We start from the raw sequence: 26291 nt of genomic DNA, 5'->3' as shown, positions 1-26291 counted from the left end.
AGCTTGTCTCATTAAAATGAGCTAAACCTGCTGATTGTAGGGTTTATATTCAAATGCTACATACTGGCCATGATTTCATTAATTCTTTAGTGAGTGAGCGAATCAAGACCACTTTCCATGTTTTGAAAAATACAATAATTACGTTTATCCACTGAAACAGAAGCTAATTTAAATGATGTATGAAATGCATGAAATGGCTGTACATGAAAAAAAAGAGAAAATCCAACAATGGTGGCAATTGTTCTTTTTGACTGAGCAGCGAGCTTCTTACCTTGATGGCAGTGGAGGCGATCTGGATATGGTGCAGCTTGTGCAGGGTGCTCTCCCTGTCAATAAAGTAGGAGGCAGCCAGCTGGTGCAGAGCTTCCAGAGTCACAGCTGTGCCATTGGATTCGCTCACTTCAGACGTCCGACTCAACTTCCGCTTGTCCACAAAGATCATTAACGACTCTTCCCCTATAAATACGCACACAGACACATACGCACACTTCATCAATGCCTCATCCCCTGCGAACGTAGACACACAAAATGTTCTCAGTGATGTAGTGGTAAATATTAACCCGTTAACACCTGCCAGCGCTCATTATACAGTCACGTAAGCAGGTGAATTGAGCCACAAAATCGAGACGCTCCACGGAACACGTCTTTCAATCCAAACAGAGCCAAAGCCTTAAGAGGACGATGTATTGACGAGCAGTGGAGAGAGTGAAAGATCGATCGAAAAATCCTTTTTAACAGCATTAGGTTTAATGGGGAATGTGCTTTTAATTTGGACGCATTAGAACAAACATACAGTACATTGGGCAAAGATAAAGGTTAGCACTTGCCTCCACCACATTGTGAAGAGAAAATTACCCATTTTAATAACTCACTTTGTCTATTATTGGCTCCTGAAATCTGTCAACAACCATGCGTATCCAATACTAAAATAAGTACAGGTATACGGCAGTGTAAATATCTTAATAATATTGCAACAAGCAAAACAATAGGGTTATTCCCTTGGAAACACAGATTAACTTGCAATATTTGTTCTTGTTTTTTTAATAAATATTTTATAACAAGTAATCAGTTTCTCAATATGTATTCATTTGAATAAAATGCGCGATAAAGCACCGTAAAACACTGGCAGATAGAAAAACGACCTATATATATGCCTTAACACTTTCCTAAGGCGAGGTTATATGAGGCCATGCTTTAACTGATGCACTTTTTTAATTGCAACTCATGATGCACTCGATTGCCTTTCCAATCTATTTTAAATACTGTTGGTATTCATCTCTGCTTTGAGGGTTTGTGCACAAGAGACAAGGGATGAAAAGAGCCGGCAGAGGAGCTGAGAGAAGATCGTGCAGCAGGAGCTTTGCTGCACATCACAGTTGTCTGGCTAACTTACATCTATTGTTGTGGAGGATCCACTGACATTTCTGTTTAACAACTCCAAACATAGATTCGCCATGTTGAATCAGGGAATATGTGCTAAAACAAGCAAAACCAACCCCATAGTCACAGCTGAGACAACACTCAATCAAATATTTTGTCGTTTGAGTACACAACAAAGATCTCTTTTCAAAGATTATTCTCATGACAATTCCCCTTCATTTGACAGCTGACAGTCTACAGCCATAAGGATGGACAAGTGGAGAAAGGTACCAATTTAGAACACGGTGGTCCGGACTATGAGCTGCAACTACATTCAGGATATAAAAGTCCCTTGAGCCCTTTCTACTTTTTTGATGTATATTCATTACATAGTTCTTCTAAAAATGTTATCGCTGCCTTACTGTGATCTTTCAATGAGTGTTGGACTGGAGAAGTTCAGGGGTCACCAAAGTAAAGATCTCGAGAGTTAAACAATTAATAAATACAGTTTAGTTGCATTTTGTTTCACTCACTATCGAATTTAGACCCTGGTTCCCCAAATTGCAACACTTGTTAAATTCCTCAAAATGTTTGTTTTGGGTTTGGGCCACATGGGTGTCCTAAATCGCACCATTAAACATTTCCTTTTCCCTCGTTAAGGCAGGCTAATAAAAGCAAGCATCATTTATTTACCTCCCAGTGTAGCGGAGAGCAGAAAGTGAGTTCCGTATTTCCTGATAATGTTGTCGGTGATGGCGCTGAGACTGGGCCTCCTGCCCAGCTGCCTAATGGTCTGGTGGAACTCGGGGTCCAGCGGCAAGGAAAAGCCATTGTTCTCTTGTCTCTCCAGGGCCAAGCTGTTCACCTTCCAGCGGCCAAACTCCCTGCAATGTCACAGAAACACATGCTAAGAGGAAGCAAAGGACACATGTGAATGCTGCATGCGGGTCCAATAGAAATCACACATTATATGGACAATGCAAAGATTAAATGCAATCAAAGTCTATCTGAAACAGTTGTATTCTGCTTCTTGAAAAGGAGGAAAATGGGGCACATTGTTGTGATTTAAAGTGGACAAGGCACAGCTTGTGTCCCTCACAAGGAGGCTGTGAAGGATGTTGTCTGCAAGCCCTCAAAGGCAATCTTGTGTCCCACTTTTTAGAATGTAAATGGGTAACAATCTTTTTATCCGTGCTGCAAAGCAATTCAGACGAGAAGTTAAATTGTAGACAAATACTATCGACACAAAAAAACACATACAACTGTCCTTATAGATTCAAACAACTTCATTATAGTGTGTTAAAACATCTTTTCATGGTCATTTGTTTATAAAGGGACTTAAACGTGTTGCTGATGAATAGTCCCATTCTATTTCTAGCTTGCAGGATTGTGTTGCACCATAGTAAAAGACATTGTAATTCTCAAGCGATTTTCAATAATCGCGCAATCTTTTCTCATCTCGAGTCACTATCAGAGACTCCGCGGTTGGACGAGCTATAATCACGGATGGAGTCTTGCTGCTTTCAGGGCCTCTTTTGGAGTGAACAGGCTTCATCTGAAGTCGTTTGATATTCAGCCTGGCCTTGGAGCATGCCAGCTGCCTTTATCTACCAATTGCAGACTGAATGCTGCTGCTTGATGCATAGATTAGCGGCATTGAAATGCAGCTGGTAAAAAAAAACATAGTTCTACCGCTACCTAGCAGGGGAGAAATTGAAGGCCTTTCAATTGTTGTTTGCTTGGTGGTTACTTGTCTTTTGGGAAAAGGACCTCACATCTGACAGGAATTTTGAGTTGGACTGTGCTTTGTAAGGCTGCAAATAGGTGAGATTAGCATGCAAAAACACACATTTACATCTAAAGACACAAAACATACCCCTTCTCAGAAGAAACGATCAAATACTTTGTTGATTGTATTTGTAACAACTGTAATCAAGTTATAATGTATTCAGTCAACACTCAACGTGATTATACAAAGATGCAGTCTGGAAGATGTTGAAACAAGGCAGACTGGCAGCCACCACCCATCTTAATTTTCTGCAATTTTGGATACCAATTTTACAGTTAATTGGTCAATTCGACAGTTTCCTGTCAACTGAAACAAAGAAATTCCTAACATAAAACAATACTAAGATGTATGCAGACTTGGAGCAACATTGACCTTCATTTGGAGTTGTGTTTCTGTCAACTGAATGAGTGAAAGTCAAAGTATTAACTTGCCTTTTAAACTCGTGTTTGGTCTCTACCAACTCCTGAGAAGATATCTGGCTTATTAGTTGCTATTTGCTGCACTTTCTTCAACAGCTAGTTGCTATCTCTGCAGTTTGATGATGGGCAGGCAGTGTACAGTGAGTTCATCAGAGCTTGTTTGCTGGAAACAGGACTGATGAGGGCACTACGACCAAACCATACAGTAAATGTGACGCAAAATAACAACGATGAGCTAAAGGTGTTGAAGTGTGAGTTGCAGTTGGGTAATAATTATCCGTAGGTTGATTGATTAGTTAAGGTTAGATAGGCATGGTATATCTTACATCAGGGACATTAAATTGTATTTTTTCATTCACTGGATTAGCCCCCCCAAAAAAGACATTCCCATCACGTTATTATATCTATATGGATTCTCCATTGATTTTTCAGAAAATGTGCAATATGACAGTGACTATTTTCAATTTCATCAGCATTACGTTGTCTAAATCACCTCTTGTAGCATCCTATGCATACAAATCACCATCTAATGTGAATGCAAGATGGCTCTCAAGAGCAAAAGTGATATTATAGCTTCAACACAGTTTTTACAGCATAACACTGACAACTACTGCATGCTTGAAATGCCTGATATGGTTTCTGAGGAATAAAAATCCTCAAACCATCAAAAATGTCTTCAAACACTGCTTGCACCTTCTCTTTTGCAAAGGTGCAAATGGGAACTCATGGGCTCAATACATACATAAAACCCCGACACACACCAACTCCCTCATGCAAAGACACTTGGCCACACACATGCATTCACACACCCTGCAGCTGCACACATCTAAACAAAGCTGCCCTTGCTGCAACAACTCTGCTATCGCCCAGAATGTATCCCAGAGCCCCCATGGGTGCGGGCCAGCTGCCAATCAATTTCTCACCAGTAACAATGACCCCCTGAGAAAAATACAAAACTGAAAACAGCTCATTAAAGCCCGTTTCATGTCTGTGTTTCCCTATAACGAGCGACCATTAGTGTTTCTATGCGTCCGCTGGGGCCGGCTGAAGAACGGGCGTAGCGGAAAGACAAAGAGGCAGAACTTGACTGTCCATCGACACACATCGCACAAAGCCTCGCGATGCTGCTCGCCGCTGGACATCTATGACCGGTGCCACCGCTAAACTGAAGGCTACAGCGTCGAAGACTTCAATTCAACCTCAAAATTGGCACGCCACACACATGCACACAAAAAAACTGATTTTGTGTTTCATGAAAGACTGCAGCTTTATTTAAACATTTACATCTTTAACTCCTCTTAGATGCACACAGACACACACAGGTTTGTTAAGCGCTGCAGCTCCCCCCCCCCCCCCCCCCCCCCGAGGAGGCTGGAGCGCTGCAGCAGGAGGTGAGGAGCTACAGGGGTCGCGATCAGAGCGGGGGAGTCATATCCTGCTATACCTGTCTGTCACAGCCCAGGTGTCTCAGATCCATCTCAGCGTACAGGCAGCCTGAGGGTGCCGCTTGGTGCCCAACATAACAAATCAACGCGGTGAATAACCTGCTGATGCAGTCGAAACGCGCTGCCGAGCACAGCAACAGCAGATTGTGTCAGTTCAGAACAGTGTTTGACTGAGCAGGGCTCAGTGAGTGTCTCCTATTGCTGATGTTATCTCTTGAGGCATGTGAACAGGAACATTATCGTAAGAAAATGAAATGGTACACACATGGCACATCATGGTGTAGCTCAATAACAAGAGGGCGCACACGCTAAATCAATTTTCAATCTAAAAATGGAAAACTGCCATTAAGCTCAAAGGAGCCTTCTGCAGTGCAGTTAAAATATCACGATCATAGAATACCAGCAGCACGGTTATTCCTTTCATTTATTTATTTTGTTGCTTTTTGTTTTTCAAGCACCAAGTAAAGTTCAATCTGAATTTTATACTGGAACTGTATTGAATGTGATATTGTATGCCGAAGGAACAATCACAGTGGCACTGGCCCACATACACTATTAGCTCAGCCTCAATGTCATTATTCTTCGTGAAAAATACCCAAGGGTGTGCCTATATGAAGGCCTTCTGCCGGGTGAAATCCTGACCCTTTTGGTTCATAAAAAGCCTGTAAGCTATGTTAAGACCGCTTCATAATTCTGTTAAATGACTGACACCACACATGGCCACACCACAGCCTTTAAACTTCAGGCAAAAAAACAAGCTTAATTAGGTTATGTGTAACAATACTCGTATTGAACCGTTCGGTACGAGGCTTCAGGTTCGGTACGCATTATGAACCCAACAATACGTTTGAATAATACCATTGCATTTGGAAAATGCAGAAGCTTAAATTATGGGAAATATAATGTGCTCAACAAGGCAAACCACAAGACGTAACAGACAACGTGCTGTCTGACACTCCCACCACGGATGAAAAACATTCTACTCTGGTGATGCACTTGTGTTCTGGGAGAGGCACGCTAAACTAAACTATCTTACCAGGAAAACCAACAGCAGCACTCACACTACAAACTCTCCCCGCAGCATTTAGGTAGCTGTTCCCTACCAAAGCAAACGCCACGGCGAATGGTATATTTATAACCACGGATATGAGACCCTACTCTGGAGTGGAAAACGCAGGCTGTATGAACATGCTTCATGCTATTGAGCCCCGTGACACGACTCCTTCACCAGCCCATAATTCCTTGAGACTCTCACCAGCGAGGAGTTGGTGTTTCTGCTTTTTTTGCTGTATTGAAAACGTACCGAACCGTGGCACCACTGAACCGAACCGCGGATTTTGTGAACCTTTACACCCCTAGTTATGTCACATGTAACTGGCATCGTGTGAGGAACTCAAGTAATTGATGCATCACCCGACCCTCTGTAACACGGAAAATGAGATTGCACAGAATACTGACACCTACTGAAACTATCCCAAATGAAATTGTGTGAGGTAAAAATGTCACAGTTTTTCCTCTATGGGTTGCATATGTGCACACATTTTCCTAACCTGCAACGAGATTATTTTTTGTAGAAAGATATATACGTATCATTTCGGGTTAAAATACCTCTTTGGCTGCACGCTATTTAGTCTCGCATGAATGACCTCAATGACTTCTCTGTTGCTGGTGTCTCAGTCAGGCGCGTGTCACGGGAGCTGTATTTAACATTCAGAGTGTTAATATAGCAGGCATTTGAACACCTCATAAGAACATTGGAATGTCTCAGAGAAAGAACATGAGGGGAAAAAAACAGATCCTGTAATTGTCTTTGCAGGTGTTCAGAGTATTTGCATGTATACACTGTTTCAAGCAGCAAGCTGATTACCTCTGAGGGCATTTTACTTCCATCTCTCATTTCCTCGCTGCTTTACTCGGGTATTGTATGTTGACTTTACACCAGTTAGGTCGAGTCCATTGCTTTAAATACCAAAACTCTGGATTCAAACCGTGATTTACAAGGCAAATGCACAATATTTACATAATGGAAGAACTGCGGCATTGTTTTACTTATACTCTGATGTAATTACTTCACATTTCTGTTGAGCCATATCAGTTAGTTTTTTAAGGGGGAGGAAGTCAATTAAATCACTTGAGTGACTCAAATTTCATCTCTGACTTCATGCAGTATTGAGCTTTTATTTAAATCAATATTTGAATTGCATTGCCCATACGATTTATAAAAACAGACACTGTTTAGGCACTGCTCATTTGTTTCGCTGCAGTTAGTTTTAGACAGGTAACATAATTGCTGGTCAGATTATGCTCACTGGCAACTTTTTTCCCACAGAAGAAAATGTCAAGTGTTTTTAGAAATCTGAGGAATTTAACACTGGTTTCTCATCTTGAGTCCCACATGACATTATAGCAACCAAAGCACGTAATGTTACTGTGAGGAACTTTTAAGTGGTTACGAAACAGTCTCAAGACAATAACAATGCCTCTATATGATCTACAAAAGTAAACGAGACCATAAAGGAAGAGATTGGCATTCTATGCTTGTCATTATTGCCACTGTGCAAAATAAGAAGAAAGAATGCAGGTTCAACAGAAAGTCCTTCAACCTAAACTCCAGTGGGGCCTCCAGCAGTGATCAGCCCACCGCGGACAGACCCAGGGCCGGCTTCCCTGCATAGCTCTGGCTGGAGAGGAGATATCCGCACCCGGCAGCCGCGGCTCCTCCTGCAGGGAGCAAACACCGACACCGCGCTGCTGGAGACCCAGGCCACATTGCTGGGCCCGCTTGAGGGAAGGGAGGCATGGGAGAACCAGGACTGCACGGGGGCAGATAGTCAGACCCCTGCTGCAGTAAAATGAGAGGTTGGCCCAATACCAATGTCCCCCCTTACGGACTCACGGACTTTGAGGCGCGCTCCCGTGAAGTCCGTGAGGGTTCAGGGTTTGAGGCTTTAGGACATTGGGATTGGGCCATTTTCAAAACAGAATCTGGTGCTGTTGGCTATTACCATATTTGTCCACAGTAAACTGTATTTTTGTATGTATTACCTCACTGTTGACTTTTTCAATATTTAAGGACCTCAGTGTTTCTCTCATTCTAACCTAGTGCTGTGAGTACCAAAACAATACTATCAATATGAATATAGACAAACTAGTACCAGATATGTTAAGAATCAACATTTTGTAACTTGCCAGATATGTCAATAGACAATATTCCCAAGATGCATATCCGGGCAGCATAATATTTTTTTTAAAGTAGTAGTAGTTAAACATAATTTCCAGGAGATACCCTGGAACATCTATAATCAGCTGCTACAAAAGACTTTTGTTTTTATCATTTCGACAAATGCATGTTTCAAACTGATTAAAGGTCTGGATTGACGACATTCCGTTATTCAAGAGAAAACAGGGAAAGAGGCAAAAGACTGGCATCTGATGAAAGAGAATCAGGTGTATTGTAAATGGATCGCATAGTTTTTGTGTGGATGCACAAATATTGGTGAATCCCCCCCCCCCCCAAAAAAATGATCTAGCCTACCTTACCATGATAGACAAACATTTGCTTACCATCAACAAGGCCTCAGCAAGAATGTGTGTGTGTTTGCGTGCGTGTGTGCGTGTGTGTAGTTTGGTTACCCCAGATACCAAAATAACCCGTTGTGCAAAACAGTTGGTTGATGTAGACTCAATGTTATTTCAAGGACCTCCCCAAAGAGAATTCTGCAAAATGAGAGAAAAGTCCTTCATGCTTCATTTAGGAAAATACAGCAAATTATATATATTTTGGAAGACCTTGCAACCAAACTTTTTTTCTTTTCTTGCTTTAATCTGATGTGACATTGATCTTTCTAAATATGCACGTGCCATTAGCAACGTAAACATTATTTTAGAAATTAACATCAAAATATATTCCACACATGTCTGCATTTTCCTGAAAGTCACCTTCATAGTGGAATACATGAACTTTGTTAATTGAGCTTCTGATGATAAAGAGGAGAGCTGGAGACCCAAATGGAAGTAGGATGGGGGGGAGAAAAGATGGAGAGACTTGTGTCTTTTACAAATTTCCCCCTGGGGATGAATAAAGTATACATCTATCTATCTGTCTGTTAGTAATCCACCCACGGAGGAGACCAACAGGGAACGAAAGCGAGATCAAGACGAGAGTGTAATGATGTACTTAATAGCTGCTGGTTGTGAACGCTTCACGAAATTGCCACCAACATCAAACAAACATCAGACCATTTGAGAAAACCCTATTAAACCAGCCGAGAGCTCCTTTAAACAAGACAGCAAACTGTTGCTCATTTTGTTTTGTTCCTGCCTTTGCTGCTTCTTAGTGTTACCCAACTACGCATTTCAAATAATCTTTAACCACCAAAGACTGCATGTGACCGTCGCCACTTATAAAACGCCACTTGAGGATCAGGATGAAACTCCCCTGGTTGCTGAGTGCTGCTATAATGATTTTCTTTAGCTTTGGACAGAGTTATTTTCGTCGTTAAGCCCTGCTTCCAATCTTTATGTTAAGTTGATTGATTGTTTGAATTAAAAAACTATAAAAAAAAGAGCCAAAGCTATATATTTCTCAGCAAGAAAGTAAATAAACGTATTTCCCAAAAGGATAGGCTTGACTGTAGGAGGTGGGGAGCATTAACAGCGACTATCACCTTATTAATAGATGTTGGTTCGGGTTTATCCCAATATGAATACAATAAGACGACGCCCACCTCCAGTGGTCGCAGTAATTGTGAGGCGAGTACAGGAGGAAGTCAGGTGACAAAGCGAGGAGATTGGGCAGATGGATGCATCAAACAAACACAGGACTTCATTCATCATTAATCTACCAGATGAGCAACAATCACATGTGCAGAGGGGTACACAGTGGCCGTAATAACCTCACACTTCTCATTAATTGCTGCTCGCTGCATCAGCCCTCTCCACCGCCTCAAGCTCCACCTCCGTATACATTATGATGTTGGTATTGTTGACGTGTGTGTGTGTGTGTGTGTGTGTGTGGTGAGAAAAAGCATCCTTGTTACTCTGATTCTTTGGCACCAAACGGTATAACTATTTGCTATGAATGGGTCCTTGACTTGAATGTGTTCGACTGAACGGATGACTGGTGTTTATTTACAAACCAAAACCATTTTAAATGAACTCTTTATATACAATGGTGGCTCTCCCTTTTTTTCCTTTTGCATGTTAGCAGAGCTTCAACAATTGGAAAACAACTGCAGGCAATTTTACCATATTTTAGGATACAGAGGCAATCCAAACTCAAGCTGGTTCTGTGAAACAGTGTGCAGCGCGAAAAAAATACAGCTAAAATGTTGCAGGAGGGTGAGTTTAGTTAAAAAGGCAATTGATTTGTAGCTGCTATGAACATCACAGCAGCTCTGATAACCGAAAGCAAGGGCAAGTCAGAGAGAGAGAGTGTGAGAGTGTGAGAGAGAGTGTGAGAGAGAGAGAGAGAGAGAGAGAGCGAGAGAGAGCTTGATTTACAGGAGGGTTTGCTGACATGAGGACTGCTGATCCCTTTTGTACTGCTATTTGTCATAACACTGTCGACAAGAGACTACTCTTCACACAGAAAACAAGGACTGGCTGGAATCACATTGTGTACATAATGAGGCATGCACATACTGCTAATACACACTGTGCATACACACTCATCCTCATAAACACACAAACAAACAGAACAGAGGCTAGAAGAGCCACCAGCTACGCTAAATCCTGCTGTCGCTTTCTGTCAATGACATGCCTGCATGGGCTTTTTAAAATGATAATCACTGTAGCTGCAAACAAAGTGTCACCACTTATGTGCATGAGCTCTATTTTTCTATTACACACTTAGTTGTGTAACACTTTAACAGTTGATATGATTTGACATGTTTTTTTTATTTGGTCTTATAAAGACAGTTATGATCCCATTTTGCAATGTTATCATTCTTTGTTAAGCTGCATGTGCGTGAGAATCACGGCACATGCTTGGACCACAAACATTTGGTTTCTGATTCGAATGAAATATATCATAACACACACAAATTGATGATCAAAAGCATGGAGATGGTGTTTGGAGCTTGAAGGTTGATAAGACTTTGTTGCAAAGGCGTCATGAAATGTCTATATGTCTTTATATCTTTGTGAAGACATAACAAAACACGATAAACTGTGCTATGAAGAGTCTTTATTTGAGACCAAATTCTACTTTTTTGATGTAAAAATCTTGCTGAACTATGAGTAGTTCTTCAGGGGACAAAACAACCTACACCAATGATGACAGCTCACGCCATCTGTATAAAAATAAAGCCGTTTGGCATGCAGAGGCTCTTTTTCATAGAAGCTGCTTCTATGACCTCTGGCCCTGATAACTCCCCCATCACACACTTGTCAGAAGCCATTAGCTCCGCGCTTGGTGAAGTCCTCGTCACTGCCATCGCTGCTGGTGAATAGGAGGCTGCTCTGCTTCTGTCCCGGAGACACATTCAACCTCTGAGTGGAGGACGATGGACTTGTCTCCACCACAGCTCCGTCATTGAACGAGGCATTCATGCATGAGAGAAAACTGCAGTTCGATGAAAAGCTGGCTCTCGGGATGCACTTCTGCTCTCTCTGCGTCTGTTTTGCCCCTGTGTTTGCAATCAATCGTCACCCTAATAATTTCCAGAGACTAATATATTGATTGTAAACTAACAAAACCATCGCACTGAGGATCAACTCCCATCTACCTTCAACAGCATTCCACATTGTGCACAACAAGGTCAGATTGGATTTGGTTACGCGGGGCAGAGGGAAAGTGCTGGAATGTGATGTGCATTTTAAAAAACACAGCCCCAACAATAAATGAAGTGTGAAATGAACCTGCATCAGCTAATTGTTTATGGTAATTATACCAAGGCAGAATAGTCAAAGAGTTTGATTTTATTTACCTTTTTGTACTTGCCCAGAAATCGAATTATCCCCAAATTGCTTGAAATAAGTGCAAAACAAGCAACTGAGTCGCCAGTTCACCTGCCAGGAAGAGTTACTGTAGCAGCCACAATGTTGTGTGCATTGCCGCGGACACATGCGCCACTTTCCCAGGAAGTCGTTTCCACCGCATCAATTAGTTTCGCTGCTTCTCAGCTGTGTGTCTGCCGGGCATACTTGACATTAGCGAGTGTCCGGGCGAGAGAGAGAGAGCACGTGCGTGACAAGTATGAGGTTATCGGTAATGTTTTGCCGTGAACGTAGCAGTGCAGTGTTTGTAAACATTATTTTGTCGGTGGATAAATGCTACAACTCCTCAAGGCCCAAGCCAAGTTCTGGTGTCTTGCTTGCCACCTGCGGATTAAAGTGAATGGTGTTAGCCCACGAAGTTAGCAAAATCTTGGGCTCAAATCGAGTAGTTTTTCCCCGCTTGAAAAAAAATCTTTTGATATTCTTTTTTTTTTTAAATGTTACTGTAACTGATCGTCAAAATTCTTGTTGACGATTAACTAATTCACGGTTAATTACAAACATCCGTAGTGGCACCCATAGTCCACAGTCCATGACCCGTTGTCTCGTGACACAAAAAATGAAGGCAAACTTTCCAACAAGTCCTCCAAAGTAAACAATGAACTTGGTTTATCGTTGCCTTTCAAAAGGGATATATTGATCTGGCATCCCGGTTGTCAGAACCTTACAAAACCATCACAAAGTGGCTGATGTAGGAAAGTTTGCTTTGTTTAGTCACAAACACTACTTGGTTAAGTTTAGGGAAATATGAGGGTGATAGAAAAGAAGACAGAAAATGAAGGTTTAAAGAAGACATTGTTGACTTTTTGTCTTGCATGTAAAAGTCAAACCCAACTGTGCTCCCTGACCTCTTTGATATGAGGTTGTGATGTGCTTCATCACACCTCGCATCCAAGAGTAACATTCTCAAGGATGCTTTTGGTCTGTGCATTACCGCCGCTAATTAGCATACCATCATTCTGCATGGAGAGATCTAAAAGTATATCCATGAAGTCACTCCGCCCTCTAGAAATGTTTCATGAAAACATTGATCTGTCCCGTTTGATTTGACAACACATGGGATGCGCTGGTGAGCAGGCAGTGTCAGACTTCCTCTACATTTGGTGACCGATTTTAGCATTTTATAATTTGGATTATGTTTATCCTTCAGAGAGAAAAACGCCATCGATTAACCAGTGGACTAGTAACAGCAGGATGCCGCCGGGGATAGGATGGAGAGCTCGGCTTTGCTAATGCAGCCTGGGGCCTCACTGTCTCAGCTGTTAGCGGTGGACCCACAGCGGGTCCCCGGTGGCGTGCGGCAGCCAACGTGATGCTGCAATTCGCTCACCCGGGAGTCGGGACTGGATCCCGGTATGGCCGACGGACTGCAGCACACCCGTCAACCCCCCTTGGACTGACAGGCTTCTAGTGACACATCACTCACACACACACACACACACACTCTGTTCTCTCTTTCTCTCAAAAGCATTGACAATGGACCCGTCTGTGAAAAACACGAATATCCAAATCCCAATATTGAAAACTAAATACATGCCCAAGGAACACATATCCGAAGAGTCAAATATTCGGGTCCAGCCCTAATTGTAAGATCACACCTCTGCAGTCTATTCTCGCAAATATGTTTGCATGTAATTGAAACACTAATCACTCTGTAATTACAATAGAATACTGCGTACGTCACACCACGACAATGTAATAGCCAGTGGGCGGACAGGAGAAAAGAGAGAAGAAAACATGGGAGATGAGGCGTGACATAAAAGTTATCGCCCATGAAGAAGAAGAAAGGAGGAGCTGACATTTTGACGAATATGCTGCTGTCTGTGGAAATGGCTCGACTACAGAACTCATGGAGCAAAAGCTTCTCGAGTTCCCAAGAACGATTTCACAACCCCACAAGCTCCTAAATTATGAAATGAAACATGCTTTTGTTCATTTTACATCCATTTCCACCTCTGTAGGAGCTGGAACTGCAGAAACATATTTCTAATTTGAACTTGTGCTATCAGCATGAACAAGTAGAGCATTCAATGAAGAAATGCTGTTCACTGATGACGTTGTGTCTCTTTCAGACGTACCCAGGTGTACAGTATATGGTGGACGAGGAAACATGCAACCAGCTGACTGCTCTCGGTATAAAATAAAAAAAGACACAAAGCTTTGAGGAGATTTTCCATCCTTGCCAGGAGAAGACAAAGAATGAAAGAATGAAATAAATAAATTGCTGAGGAAGTGATGTTATTCGTGCTTTTCCTGTCTTTCTTTGAAAAACCTCCATGATGACTGATATAACAGGTGCAATTCCAGTCAAAGTAATATTCTTAAGTGCCTCCTTTTCCTGGTTTTCACTGCTTTGGAATCCGCTGAATCCATTAATCCATTGCATCATCTCTTTCTCTTTCATTTTTTTGTGTCATGGAGGACTTGCAGTTTGAAAATGACATCTTTTACAATGATTCACAGAACACCGCTGTGACAGCAAGCTGTAATTCTCTAAGCTTTTAAATCGGTCCTTTTTAAACGCAGTCCAGACAGAAGATGAAAGGTTATTAGTGTAAAAATCAAACACTTTAAAACTCCTACTCTGATTAATACTCCATTCAAATTTCCATTTTTTTTAAATTATGATTAGAAATGGCTACAAGCTGTTCCGGTGCAGTGACCAGCCTGCAGGGGGGGATAAAGCTCTGGTTCCTCTCATGTCACCTCCTCTGTACTAAAACTCCTCCAGCCCCCCCCCCCCCCCCCCCCCCCCCGCTTCATCCCCGACTCCCTCTCTTCTGCCCCCTGACGGGAAAGGCCAACTGAGCTCTGGAGAATATTTATGAGCGAGGGAGAGCAATTGGTTTGAGATCATTCGACGAGGGAGGGAGGGAGAGAAAGAAGAGGGGGGTGGTGAGAGGAACTGAGACAAAGCAAAAAGGACAATAGAGATAGACGTGGAGATAAAGACGTGGAGATAAAGGCTGTTTATCTTCTGTTTTTATTAATACTCCTTTTAACCTGGTGGTTAATTAAAATGTTAATTAAAATCGATCTCAGTATGCGTATGTGCTTGCATACATATAGGATGAGTCTTTCTACAGCTGCAAGGACCAAAAATGTGCACAAGCATACGGAAAACAATTCAACCCAAGGATATTTTGTCTTCTCCTCAGCTCTACAAGGGACCAGTTTGGGTTTTGGACTTGGATTGCAACACGTAGCGGTGACAGTTCAAGAGCCAATAATAAGACTTTTACAGTTCCATAAAGGGTCGTATACGTGTCTGCAAGAAGCAGAGCAGTGTTGAGGATCAACACGAATGACCCAAAGTCTTTTTTTTTTTAGCCAGATTTCTCTGGCTTTCAGAATTCATGAGTCTGTTTTTGAACAAAAAAAAAACTGCGCAGCCCGTTGCATTATGAAGGCAGTAGAAAGGCATCTCTTCACTTCTCAACTGGCATCCTCGACTGCTCAGCGATGAATGACGGCGCTTCAGGTGCAAGATATTTAAAGCCTGCAAAGACTTGTTATTCAAGGCAGGGACAGCCAATGACAATGCAGGAGCATTATTCCACTTTTCGACATGGTAATATTCTGCCCGTTCACTTGAGTTTCTATTTGGTTTTTGCTCTAATTGGTCAGCTTGCTTTTCTTCAGAGGAAACCGAAAAGGCCACCGTAGCTCAAGGGAAAAGGAGGGTTTTAGACTTGTCAAGCTTTCATTTCTGGATATTTGCTGACAAGGGTCAATCGTAGTTAGTAGCCATACTCAAGGTTACAGAATGATTTAAAAAACAAAAAAAGGTCTCATGCTCAAGTCTTGGCAATGAAATTGGTCAGGCAATGTCCGTGTGAGTTTTAGTAATGTAAAACTGTGAATCGTGTGGGAGAGAGGGAGGTATAGAGACATCCTGAGAGACAGCAAGAAGAGGCCAGCAGCGAGGGAGGAAGTGATGGATGTGAGGAAGCCAACAGCGCTACAGTCTCTATCTGTGCCTGCATTGTCACTCCTGTCAGCAGCTAAATGCCAGTGTCAGTCAAACCTCTGTTCGACTGGCATCAGACCCTCCACGTCACGGCTGCGTACGCTCCGCCAGCATCGTTCTCATCAACGGGTATCACAACACTTACCTGGCACAACACACCGGCACAAATACAGACACTGCAAGTAATGCACGCCCAGTCACGGTTTAGCTCATTGTTGTTGTCTGAAAACAGTATAGGCTGCATCAACGTTTCATGAAATTAGAAAACCAACATTGTTTCCGGGCTAATCTACATTAAAAAAGCTATTTGCAAAGGTTTTACTAGATCAGAGACATTTCTTAACCTCTAGAGAACCACGTCACCCTCAAGCCAAAAGAAGAAAGTATTCAAAATCCACTGATGAGGGCAATTTGTAAAATAAACATGTACACACACATCGTTTCTATCCTGCAGAGAAAACTCTGTGTATGGATGTGTGTTGGTATTTGTATGGCCAGTGAACTTTTGGTGGACTGTGAGACGCAAGACTTAGAACGACGTCTACTTTGAAACAGCGTACATGGTGTGTGTACTATTGCATACCATATATCTGATTGACAACAAAATGGGCAACTGCCTCATATCCTGTGAACTCATACAGCGGGGTTTGTTTGCATGGAATCCTGTTATTTCTCTCTCCTGTCTCAAACTACGGAAGAGAAATGTTTTCCGTCGCAAGCTTTCAAACAATACCCTGCTGCTTTCCAGCGCACACCCACTGTACTTCACACCACACACATCTGAAGCCATCCTGTCTACCCACTGTCACACATCAACTAGCTCAGTCAGATATCTGTTACGTCCCGCTGCTTTGCCCAAACCCCTCCTGCGGTATCTCCACTTTGAGTTTCCACTGATATGCAGCATTCTGAGGGTTTGTATCAAACTCAAACCATATGTCTCTGCAGCCCACAAAAAAAGAGGAAGCAGCCAGTCGCACCCAAAGAAACTGTCACATGCAGCGCTTTCATTTGTATGCTAAACTCCACTAAGTAATCGCTTTATCCCACTTTTCCACCTACTGAATGTGCATCTTTTATAGTCCAAACAAAAGTATGATGTAATATATTTCCTATGCTGTAAAAAATGCCTATTTTCCTCCAGACAATCGAGCTTTAAGGAATTACACAACATCTCTGCATTTGGTTCATTTAACAATCAACCTTCCGCTCAGGCAACTCAGCCTTGCAGACAGGCATCCCTTACCCAGCCGCTTACGGTCTCTCACCTGTATATCTTGTACTTGGTGGTGAATCCTTGTTGGTAGCGCTCTGTGAAATCAACAAACTCCTGGGAGTGGTGAAAAGGACCCTTGTCCGAAAGGAGCCAGCGCAGTGGGCCTGTGGCGCCGCTGAAGCCAGCCCCGACAGGGTCCGCCGCCCTGGCCCCTACTGACACCCAGCTCTGGAGCAGGCTTAGTGTTAACCACTTCCATAGAAACATGAGGGCCGTCAGTCTAATGGAGATGCACGGGCCACTCATGCTGCTTCCCCCGGCCCCGGTGACTCCTCATTCTCCCTGCACTCTGGATGAGTCCTGCCGGGAGGAGAAAGGGGAGGAAGAGGGAGAGGAGTTGAAGCAGGGCAGACACAGAGAACGATAAGGTTGTAATTGTGGTTTGGGCGTGAGTGGGATGTAGATAAACTGAGAACGCTGCAATTCTCCAGTGTTACTGGGTCAAAAAAGATGACAAAAGGTCATTAGTTTTAGAGAGTGTCTACATTGTTTTTAATGTAGATCAATAAGTAAATCATATATTAAAATGATTTGCTCGAAATGTAAATTGGTTGTTAGAAAAAGTGCAATGTGTCAAATTCTGTTATTGTTTTAATATGATGAATTTTTTACCTTATTTTGTAAGCCCGTGACTGTTCAGAAGTAGTCCCCGCAAAATCCCCTGATAGGACCGTGAAGTTGGGTTCAGCGCATGGACGCGGCGACATTGGCAAAGGACTTTTTTTTTGTTGTCTCGGGGATTAGTAGCGCCACAAATGCAAACAGACGCACAACCTCCTCAGAGCGCGCTCGTGTCCTCTTTATCACAGTGGCATATTTCCGGCGGAGAGCTTCAAACGCTGCGCAATAGGTCGTGTAGGTCCAATCCAGCGGAATGAGTCGCAGCGCACACGATGCGTCTAGAGCGCACAGTCTCAAGCATTCCAGGTAGAACCAATTATTTAAACACAACAGTAGATTTTGGAATCAGGTAATGCGCATGAGAGGAGCGACCCTAGTTGCTCCTCTAACTCATTTCTGCTCTTTTTTTGGAAATGACCGCTGACATAGCTGCTGACGGTGCCTGGGCTCCCAGCGCACTGAACGTGTGAATGACATTCGTCTCTCTCTCTCTCTCTCTCTCTCTCTCTCTCTCTCTCTCTCTCTCTCTCTCTCTCTCTCTCTCTCTCTCTCTCTCTCTCTCTCTCTCTCTCTCTCTCTCTCTCTCTCTCTCTCTCTCGAGCACACTCCCGGTTGGCTGAGACGTAAATGGAGGACGGGGGGGGGGTTAGATGAGCCGATGGTCAGAGGAGAGACATCCTGAGAGACAGCAAGAAGAGGCCAGCAGAGAGGCAGATGTCTCATTTTAGAAACCTTCAGCATTCAGATAAAAAAAAAGATGAAACTTCAAAATGTATTTGTGAAAAGTTGAGTTTTTCAAGAAAAATTGAGAAACGGTCCTTACAATGTAATTGAATATTCAAGGATCTATGCGATGTAGAGTCAGTCTGCTAATTGTAAATTGTTAAAACAGATATTATCTTAGTGTAAATGAATCTTTAACAGTTGAAATCATTTTAATGATGGCTGTGCTGATGATGATCACGACGAGGAGAGGGTGTATCCAGCCCCCTGCAGTTATTCTCGTTATTTTATTTGCCCTCTTCCTCCTTTCTTCCTGCAAACTTAATTACATTTGCTCTATCCCTGCTCCTTTCGAGCGCCTGTGCGTCGGACACTGAGCGCGGATCAGAGAGGCAGAGAGCGGGCGAACGAAGGGAGGGATATGTGCTGCCTTTCAGCTTTTCTGCAGACGTTCAAAGGGAGGCTTTATACAGGGATTGGATTACAGAAATGAACACCATTGAGTCGCGAGATTCACTGGCTCCCAAACTCAAAGAGAAACTGGAATCCCGTGGCATAGCGACTTTCAGATTCTGCAGTGAAAGAATGAGTTGATTTGGCACGGTTTCATCATCATGTCTTGGGATTGGGTGGCTTTTCTTCTGACCCTACATGCCTTAAAGCCACGACGACTTGAGAAGGACAACTTGGAACATTCTATAGTGTCGTTTGTTTGATGAGGATTTTCAACTTTTGTTTTAAGCTGCATTGTAGCTGGCCATTTAAAGCGTGTCTGCAGGCAGAGGTTAAAGTTTCTTTTTTTCTTAAGTTTTGAATAAAAGATGGAGTAAGTGTCACAGCTCATTACTTACATGGATTCACAGTGCATTTTAGGCCGTTTTTAGAACAATGTTTTCAGGTTTCAGAGCCCTAAAACGAGCAGAGTGGAAACACTCTTTAAATAAATCATTTATCAATGTGCTACGTTTGCATGTGTATTATGATGTGCTCACAATCAACTGTGATTATTTATTTATTTTAGTTTATTATTGATGGAACATAGGGATGTCCATGAAGACTGGATGTGAACCAACCAACATAGTACAAGATAAAAAACAAAGGGAATGCCACAGCAAAGTGCTCATTATGGTACCAGATAGATGCAGGAAGGATACAAGTCTCAGCTGCTGAGCAGTGAACAATAACAAGGAGTCATCCTTATACGCTCTTTCAGGCCGCAGTATCAAAAGGTTTTGATAATAAGCACAGGCGATGCCCTCTTCTGGACTTTATTTCAGGCCAATCAGGATGCCAATCAGGATGTGCCTAGGATACATGCAAACACCAGTGTTTATAGAACTGGGGTTACAATATCTTAACTTTTGTCATAACTCACCCAGGCTCAGCCCTCTACTGGATTATATGGGTACAGTGGGTGGTGCCTGATGAACGCATGCCCTGCTGCTTCATAACGTCAACCCAACCACACTGATCCTGACCGACTGCAGACCACCTACTCTTTTATAACCTCTGCAACCTAGGAGATGTAGAGGGCCCCACCGTCCCAGCTAGTAACTGAACTGGTTAAAGTCATGGCCTAACCCTGAGGTGAAAACGAGAAGCTGTAGACACCCTTCAGACCACAGTCCCAGGTCATCAATGAGCACCATTCCTGTTTCTTTCCAGCAAGCACAGATCCTGAAAAGGATCTGTGTTCTAGACTTAGCCATGGCAATGAGGTCTTTAAGATACAATAAGACCCCCATGTCCTGATTGCGCAGCAGCTGAAGTGCAGTGTCCACACTGCTGCTGAAGGTGCTGGGGGCCAGGGCATAGCCAAATGACAACTTGCTAGAAAGGTCTGCAAGGGGGGCTGAGGTGAGCTGGAGACTTGGGTGATGATTGTCGTTAGGTTCAACGCAACGAGGAGCTACTTTCACTGTTATCACAGCCTTTTAAGCCATAAATTACACACAGCATGAGAGGGGCTTATGCATCGGAATTTACATAGATCTATGGATAAGTATCGTGACACAACACTTTTTTTGTCCGGCACCCAGGCCAGGCGCCAGGATAACGTGACGAGGGGGCTGCTCATACTAATTAAATTATTTGATTCAACCATGCAATAGTCTTAGAAAGGCTGAATAAAAACAAGAACATAAGACTATAGTCTCAAAATCGAAGAATATATTCATTAATCAGAGCACTCACCTGAGAAAGTAGCACTAGCAGAGCACTAAAATATGTTCTGAATTCATTTATTTAACGATTCTCAAAATATGCTCGGGGAGGCCGTAGAAAGCTATTTGCAGCTCTTTCGCTCTCACTCAGTCTTTTTACAACCACAAAAAGCAAATAGAAACTAAACTAAGTCTGTCCATCTGTGGATATTCTCAACTCAATATAAGTTTTACGGAAAGCACCGCACCTACACATGCGCCGCCACCCTCTATAAAATAGAAACGGCGTTGTCCGTGGTTCTGAAACAGCTAAATGAGCATGCGCCTTTAGCAAAAAGGCACATGTACATTTAGCTGTTTCAGATTAACCCATCTAATCTAACAGAAACAACAGGCAAAGCCTGTTTACTTTGAAATGTACAGAAGAAACAACAGCCAAAAAAACAAACATCCTCTGTTTTTCAACCTTTTCTGACCCTCAGTACATTCTTACATTAAAAAGATCCAAAAAAGTTACAAAATGAATCATATATGCTGCCACTTTAATGACAAGTCTCAGTGTGAAACCTGGGCCCGATTAGATGAACACAAAGCTGATATCCTGGCAGAAACTGAGAAAAGGCTCTTCCTCAACAGCTCTCAGTCTCTCTCTGTTTTCAGTTGAGAGTCTTGTCACAATGGCACATTTTTTTGCAGCAACTAAATACTGTTTTTTTGGACCGATTAAGTGAAATTGGACACTTTCCCACAGCACACCTGCCAATCTCTCTGTGGTTGAAAATCACTGCTGTACACAACCAAAACACTGCCGCAAGTCTAAAACAACATCAAATTCATTATTACGAGTCAACACTCAGGAGATACACATCTTATACACACACAGACGGCCGGGCTGTGCAATGCCTTGCATGCCCTGTTTGGCTCGTTTATCAGACTCCAAAAGCTACCTGGGCTGCAGCCCCCCTTGTCCCCCCGCTTCCGTGCTCTATGCTTAAAGCTACACTAATGGATATGTTTTCCATTCCATCAAATGACATGTGAAAGTGGTCATTCATACCAACAAACCTACAAGTCATGTTCCAATCTCTGAGCTTTTTAGCATCTACCTGCTCATTATTTTCATGATAACCTTACTGCCAGCACTTGGCAGACAGACAAAGTTAGCGACCAGCTGGTGAACACAGTGGACCATTTAGCAGCTAAAGAGCAAGATAGTTCCCTCAGGAGTTGGGGATAAACCAGATCAGAGCTAAAAGGAGGGTGAACATTGGACATTTGTCTGCCAGGTGACCAGAAACTACATTATTGAATGCTAATATATGTATGTGTGTCAGCTGGCTATGAAGATGTACAACCATTTGAGACATTCAACCTATTACTAATATATCAGTAATAATGTGTCAATGTCGTGTTTACTGCTTCTTGCACCGCCCTCAAGTGGCCAAAAAAGAAAATGCAGCTTTAATTACAATTTTGCAGTATTTTCATGTTGAGCTACTTTACGTTTATTTTCAGAGGTTCACTTTGCAAACTAGTTTAAAATATTAAACAATAGCAAAATACGATGCATCGTAATACATTGAACTATCAAAAGGTTTATTGTACATAAAATATATATTAGCTTCACCATGAACAGCTGCATGACTAAATGATCTTTATGCTCTGCATAACTGTCATTTTGTACGTAGGATTTTCAATTGTAATGAGGTATTTTTTGGACTTTGGTACTGCTACTCGTCCACCACGAACAACTTCACATGAAATAAAAGTGATAAATGTTTTATTATAAAACATTTATCATCCACTTCATCTCACCTCATCATCAAAGACATTTGAAATTGCTCAGCATGCATTGGATCAGGATGAACACAGACAAAGAGAAATTCACATTCAGATTCACACATGCCGACAATTCCGATTCTTCCATCAACATGACTTGCATTTTTTTTAAGGCAGCAGAATGAACTGGCATGCAGCAATCTCTCTCATTCTTCCTATTGTGAAGCAACGTTGTGCGCCACTGAGCCACCGTGCGGTCCAGCAATCATCACGCACAGCTAAATAATAACAACCTGCAAATGGTCTGGTGTCGACAAACAGCTGGAACACAGACCACCGACTGAGGTCTCGACTCTGCGCCAGTGTGTGTGTCTGTGTGTAACCTTAGCGAGTGGCGAAGAGGACCGAGGCAGTTGCATTTACTCAGCACTGAGACAGATAGTCATTAGGGGAGGTAAACATTCACTTAAGCCTGAGCGTGCTCATTGATGCCACTCAAGGGTCTTTGTGAGGAGTGATCAGGGAACAGAGTGAAGCTGAGGTTTTAATTAGCCTGAAAACCTGACAGCCTTTGTCAGTGCTTTGTCACAGCAGTGTTGGCTTTACTTGTTTTTTTCCTGGTGAGCGGTAGGACGGGAAAAATGCATGTGTTTGACACTTTTATAATGCTAGATGAAATACACGCCTCACTGTACTCCCAAGCAGGTGTGTTTATGCACACAAATACATCTTCAAAGTTATCTCCGCCTATGAGCTTTGATGGATAAGACACTGCATCTTCTTTGTTTGGATAAGTGGTGCAGGATGCCCATTAACTGCTTCTATGTCTCTATGAATGATAAACTGCTTCAAGTGAATTGTGAAAAAAGATAGCCAATCATCCTCACTTAATATTGACCACAGTACATATCTCAGTGCGGTCAGAGGCGTATATAATGTGATGATCAGAAGAGCCAATAATGCTTTAATTAATCAGGACTATTACTGATTGCTCATCTGGGTCACCAAACTCAGCATTAATCATCTTAAGAAAATGCTGAGCTTCTTTAAAACTCAAGCAGGATTGCACAAGTTGACTATTCTGTAATTGTTTTTGGTACCAAGGACGAACAATTGAAAATCACCACTCAGCTTCAGTCACTGATGTTAAAACCCACAAACCAAGCCAGAAATCTAGGTGTAGTTATGGATTCAGACCTCAACCTGAACAGCCATATCAAGACAATTACAAAATCAGCCTACTATCACCTGAAGAATATATCAAGGATTAGAGGACTTATGTCTCAACAGGATTTGGAAAAACTTGTCCACGCATTTATCTTCAGCAGACTGGACTACTGTAACGGTGTGTTTACAGGTCTCTGTAAAAAATCCGTCAGAAAGCTGCAGCTGATTCAGAACGCTGCAGCTCGAGTCCTCACTAAGACCAGGAGGGTGGACCACATCACTCCAGTTCTGAGGTCTTTGCACTGGCTTCCTGTCCAACAAAGAATTGACTTTAAAATCCTGCTGTTGGTTTACAAAGCACTGAATGGTTTAGGGCCAAAATACATCTCTGATCTGCTGCTACCTTATGAACCATCCTGACCCCTCAGGTCGTCTGGGACCGGTCTACTTTCTGTTCCCAGAGTCAGAACTAAACATGGAGAAGCAGCGTTCAGTTTTTCTGCTCCACATATCTGGAACAAAGTCCCAGAAAGCTGCAGGTCTGCTGAGACCCTCAGCTCATTTAAATCAAGATTGAAGACTTTTCTGTTTGCTGCTGCCTTTAATTGAACCACGTTCAATTAATATAAATCAATTTCCTGCATTTCTGTATTTTACTACTGCATTTTATTTCTTACACTGTTTTTTAATTGTTTTTGAAATCTCCTTTTCTTTTGCCTTGTGTTTTGATGCTTTTAATGGTTTTATGTGAAGCACTTTGAATTACCTTGTTGTTGAAATGTGCTATACAAATGAACTTGCCTTGCCTTGCCTATTCAAGTTTTTTGGAGGGTTTACAATTAATACCGTTTTTTCTAATTAACTGTCTGGTTCACTGTGAGGTCTTCTGAAAAGTGAATAAAATGCGGAAGTCTCTTACACTTGCATTATCTCTAATGGCCATCAGGGGGCGACTCCCTCTGGTTGCAAAAAATTATTCTGAACGTACAGACAGCCCTTTCTCATTCCAAGGGCGTCAAATACTGACCCTTCGGCATCTATATGAGATGCACCAGGCTTTCAATTCACTGTAATGTAAACCCATCCGTGTCATTATGCTTAAGGAGTGGGATGAAGTACCATGAAGACTGCAAACACATATACAGGGTGGGTGTGAGGTTTCCCATGTGAAACCAACAACTTTTCGTTTGACTTTGTGTTTACGAAGTTAAGTTTCACTTTCACTTTACGAACGTAGTATTTTTTTATCCAAAGCAGGATTTTTCTTCCTGAACCTAATTATTTCGTGTTTTTGTATGAATTCACAATTGTGACCATAGTGGAATGTCATAGTTTGACATGGTGGGCTACCTACTGCATTAGGAAGTGTCAGTATGTGGCGAGTTAGGATGAGAACAGGTTGGCATAGAAGTTCATGAGAAAATGACCCTACTTCTCACTTGATTTATAACCTAAGTAGGAATTTGTAAACATGAGTTTACAGACTCAACCGTTTTAAATCTTCATTTGGTAAATGATGGTCCCATTTAGAGTAAAATAGACAGTCAAGAAGGGTAATGCTAAAGGTCAGTTCATCTCATACAGACAACAAAGTGTGCCTTGTGCATCGATACCAAAACGCTGAGGGCCACTGCCAAAGTGTTGGTATTTGACACACTGTTGGTCAATGTTGGCAATGCCCTAAAACAAAGATGGTGACGTTGAAAATGCCAAAAGCCAGACTTCAAAACATATTCCACAAACCAATGGGTGTTGTAGCAGTGAAGACGTCCACTTCTTATATTAGGTCTATATTTCAGACACGTCATTGCATTGCACACAGATAGTTAATAGATCAATCCTGCATGTCTGTTTCAGTGCTTCATTGTAGATCTTGGCCATGGCTTCCGTGCATTATACATATTCTTTCATTGTCATACATGCTCTTTTTTTCACTGTGCATGTATAAATATTTTACTCGATTGACATGTTAAAACCACATCCTGTGATGGTTTTTATATTCCAGAATATGTTTCATTCTCCTCTCTGTCTGTGCACACAGAAATTACTGTATATCAGGTTAGGGTATGCCTTTACTTTTTCTCTAGTACTTAATTATTCCTACATTTGGACATGTGTGAACATTCTATGCATTTTGTGAGGAGAAAGTCTGCATTCTGTCGTGTGAAAATACATAAACACAAATATCCGCAGAGTCCTCACCTGCCATCAGCAAAAACAGATGTTTGATGACACCCTGTAAACCCATTATACTGTATATAATTATATTCAAAACATGTGAATGTGACTGTATTGGCAATATGTGTATCTGCATGCATCTATGTGCAACGATCCAATATGCCACAACAAGATCCAATTTCTATTATTGTGCATCATCATAATTATATTACTTAACATTTGTATTATTCATGTTCTTGTTTCACATTGTCAAATTTGTTTCATACCTGCCAGCAATGTTTATTCTACATACATTTTGCAATTTTTTTGAATGATACATTTTCAACTGGGTAATTTCTGTTATCATGTATGTTCTTCATAGGTTGTTCATATTTTTCATTGTTATTCATTTTCATTTATATGTT

The 26291-nt window shown here is 42.0% G+C and overlaps 1 protein-coding gene across 1 annotated transcript in view; it reads right to left on the bottom strand.

Annotated features, from left to right (window-relative positions):
* LOC306776950 (BMP/retinoic acid-inducible neural-specific protein 3-like) overlaps positions 1-18008 on the bottom strand; it is a gene marked incomplete at its 3' end in the record, with an annotated part of 42872 nt that extends 24864 nt beyond the window's left edge. Inside the window, exons 1-4 of the mRNA XM_079267851.1 lie at positions 17870-18008; positions 17250-17557; positions 2053-2243; positions 272-456 (exon numbers count right to left, since the gene is read on the bottom strand). Coding sequence (XP_079123977.1) covers positions 272-456; positions 2053-2243; positions 17250-17503 — 630 coding nt within the window. The 5' untranslated portion in view covers positions 17504-17557; positions 17870-18008. The remainder of the gene's footprint in view (positions 1-271; positions 457-2052; positions 2244-17249; positions 17558-17869) is intronic.
* Between the last annotated feature and the right edge of the window lie 8283 nt (positions 18009-26291).

Source organism: Melanostigma gelatinosum (genome assembly GCF_949748355.1).
Source record: "Melanostigma gelatinosum genome assembly, chromosome: 4".
In the NCBI taxonomy this organism is placed as follows: Eukaryota; Metazoa; Chordata; class Actinopteri; order Perciformes; family Zoarcidae; genus Melanostigma; species Melanostigma gelatinosum.
Note: the sequence above shows the minus strand (reverse complement) of the source record. Positions and strands in the feature narration are given on the sequence as shown.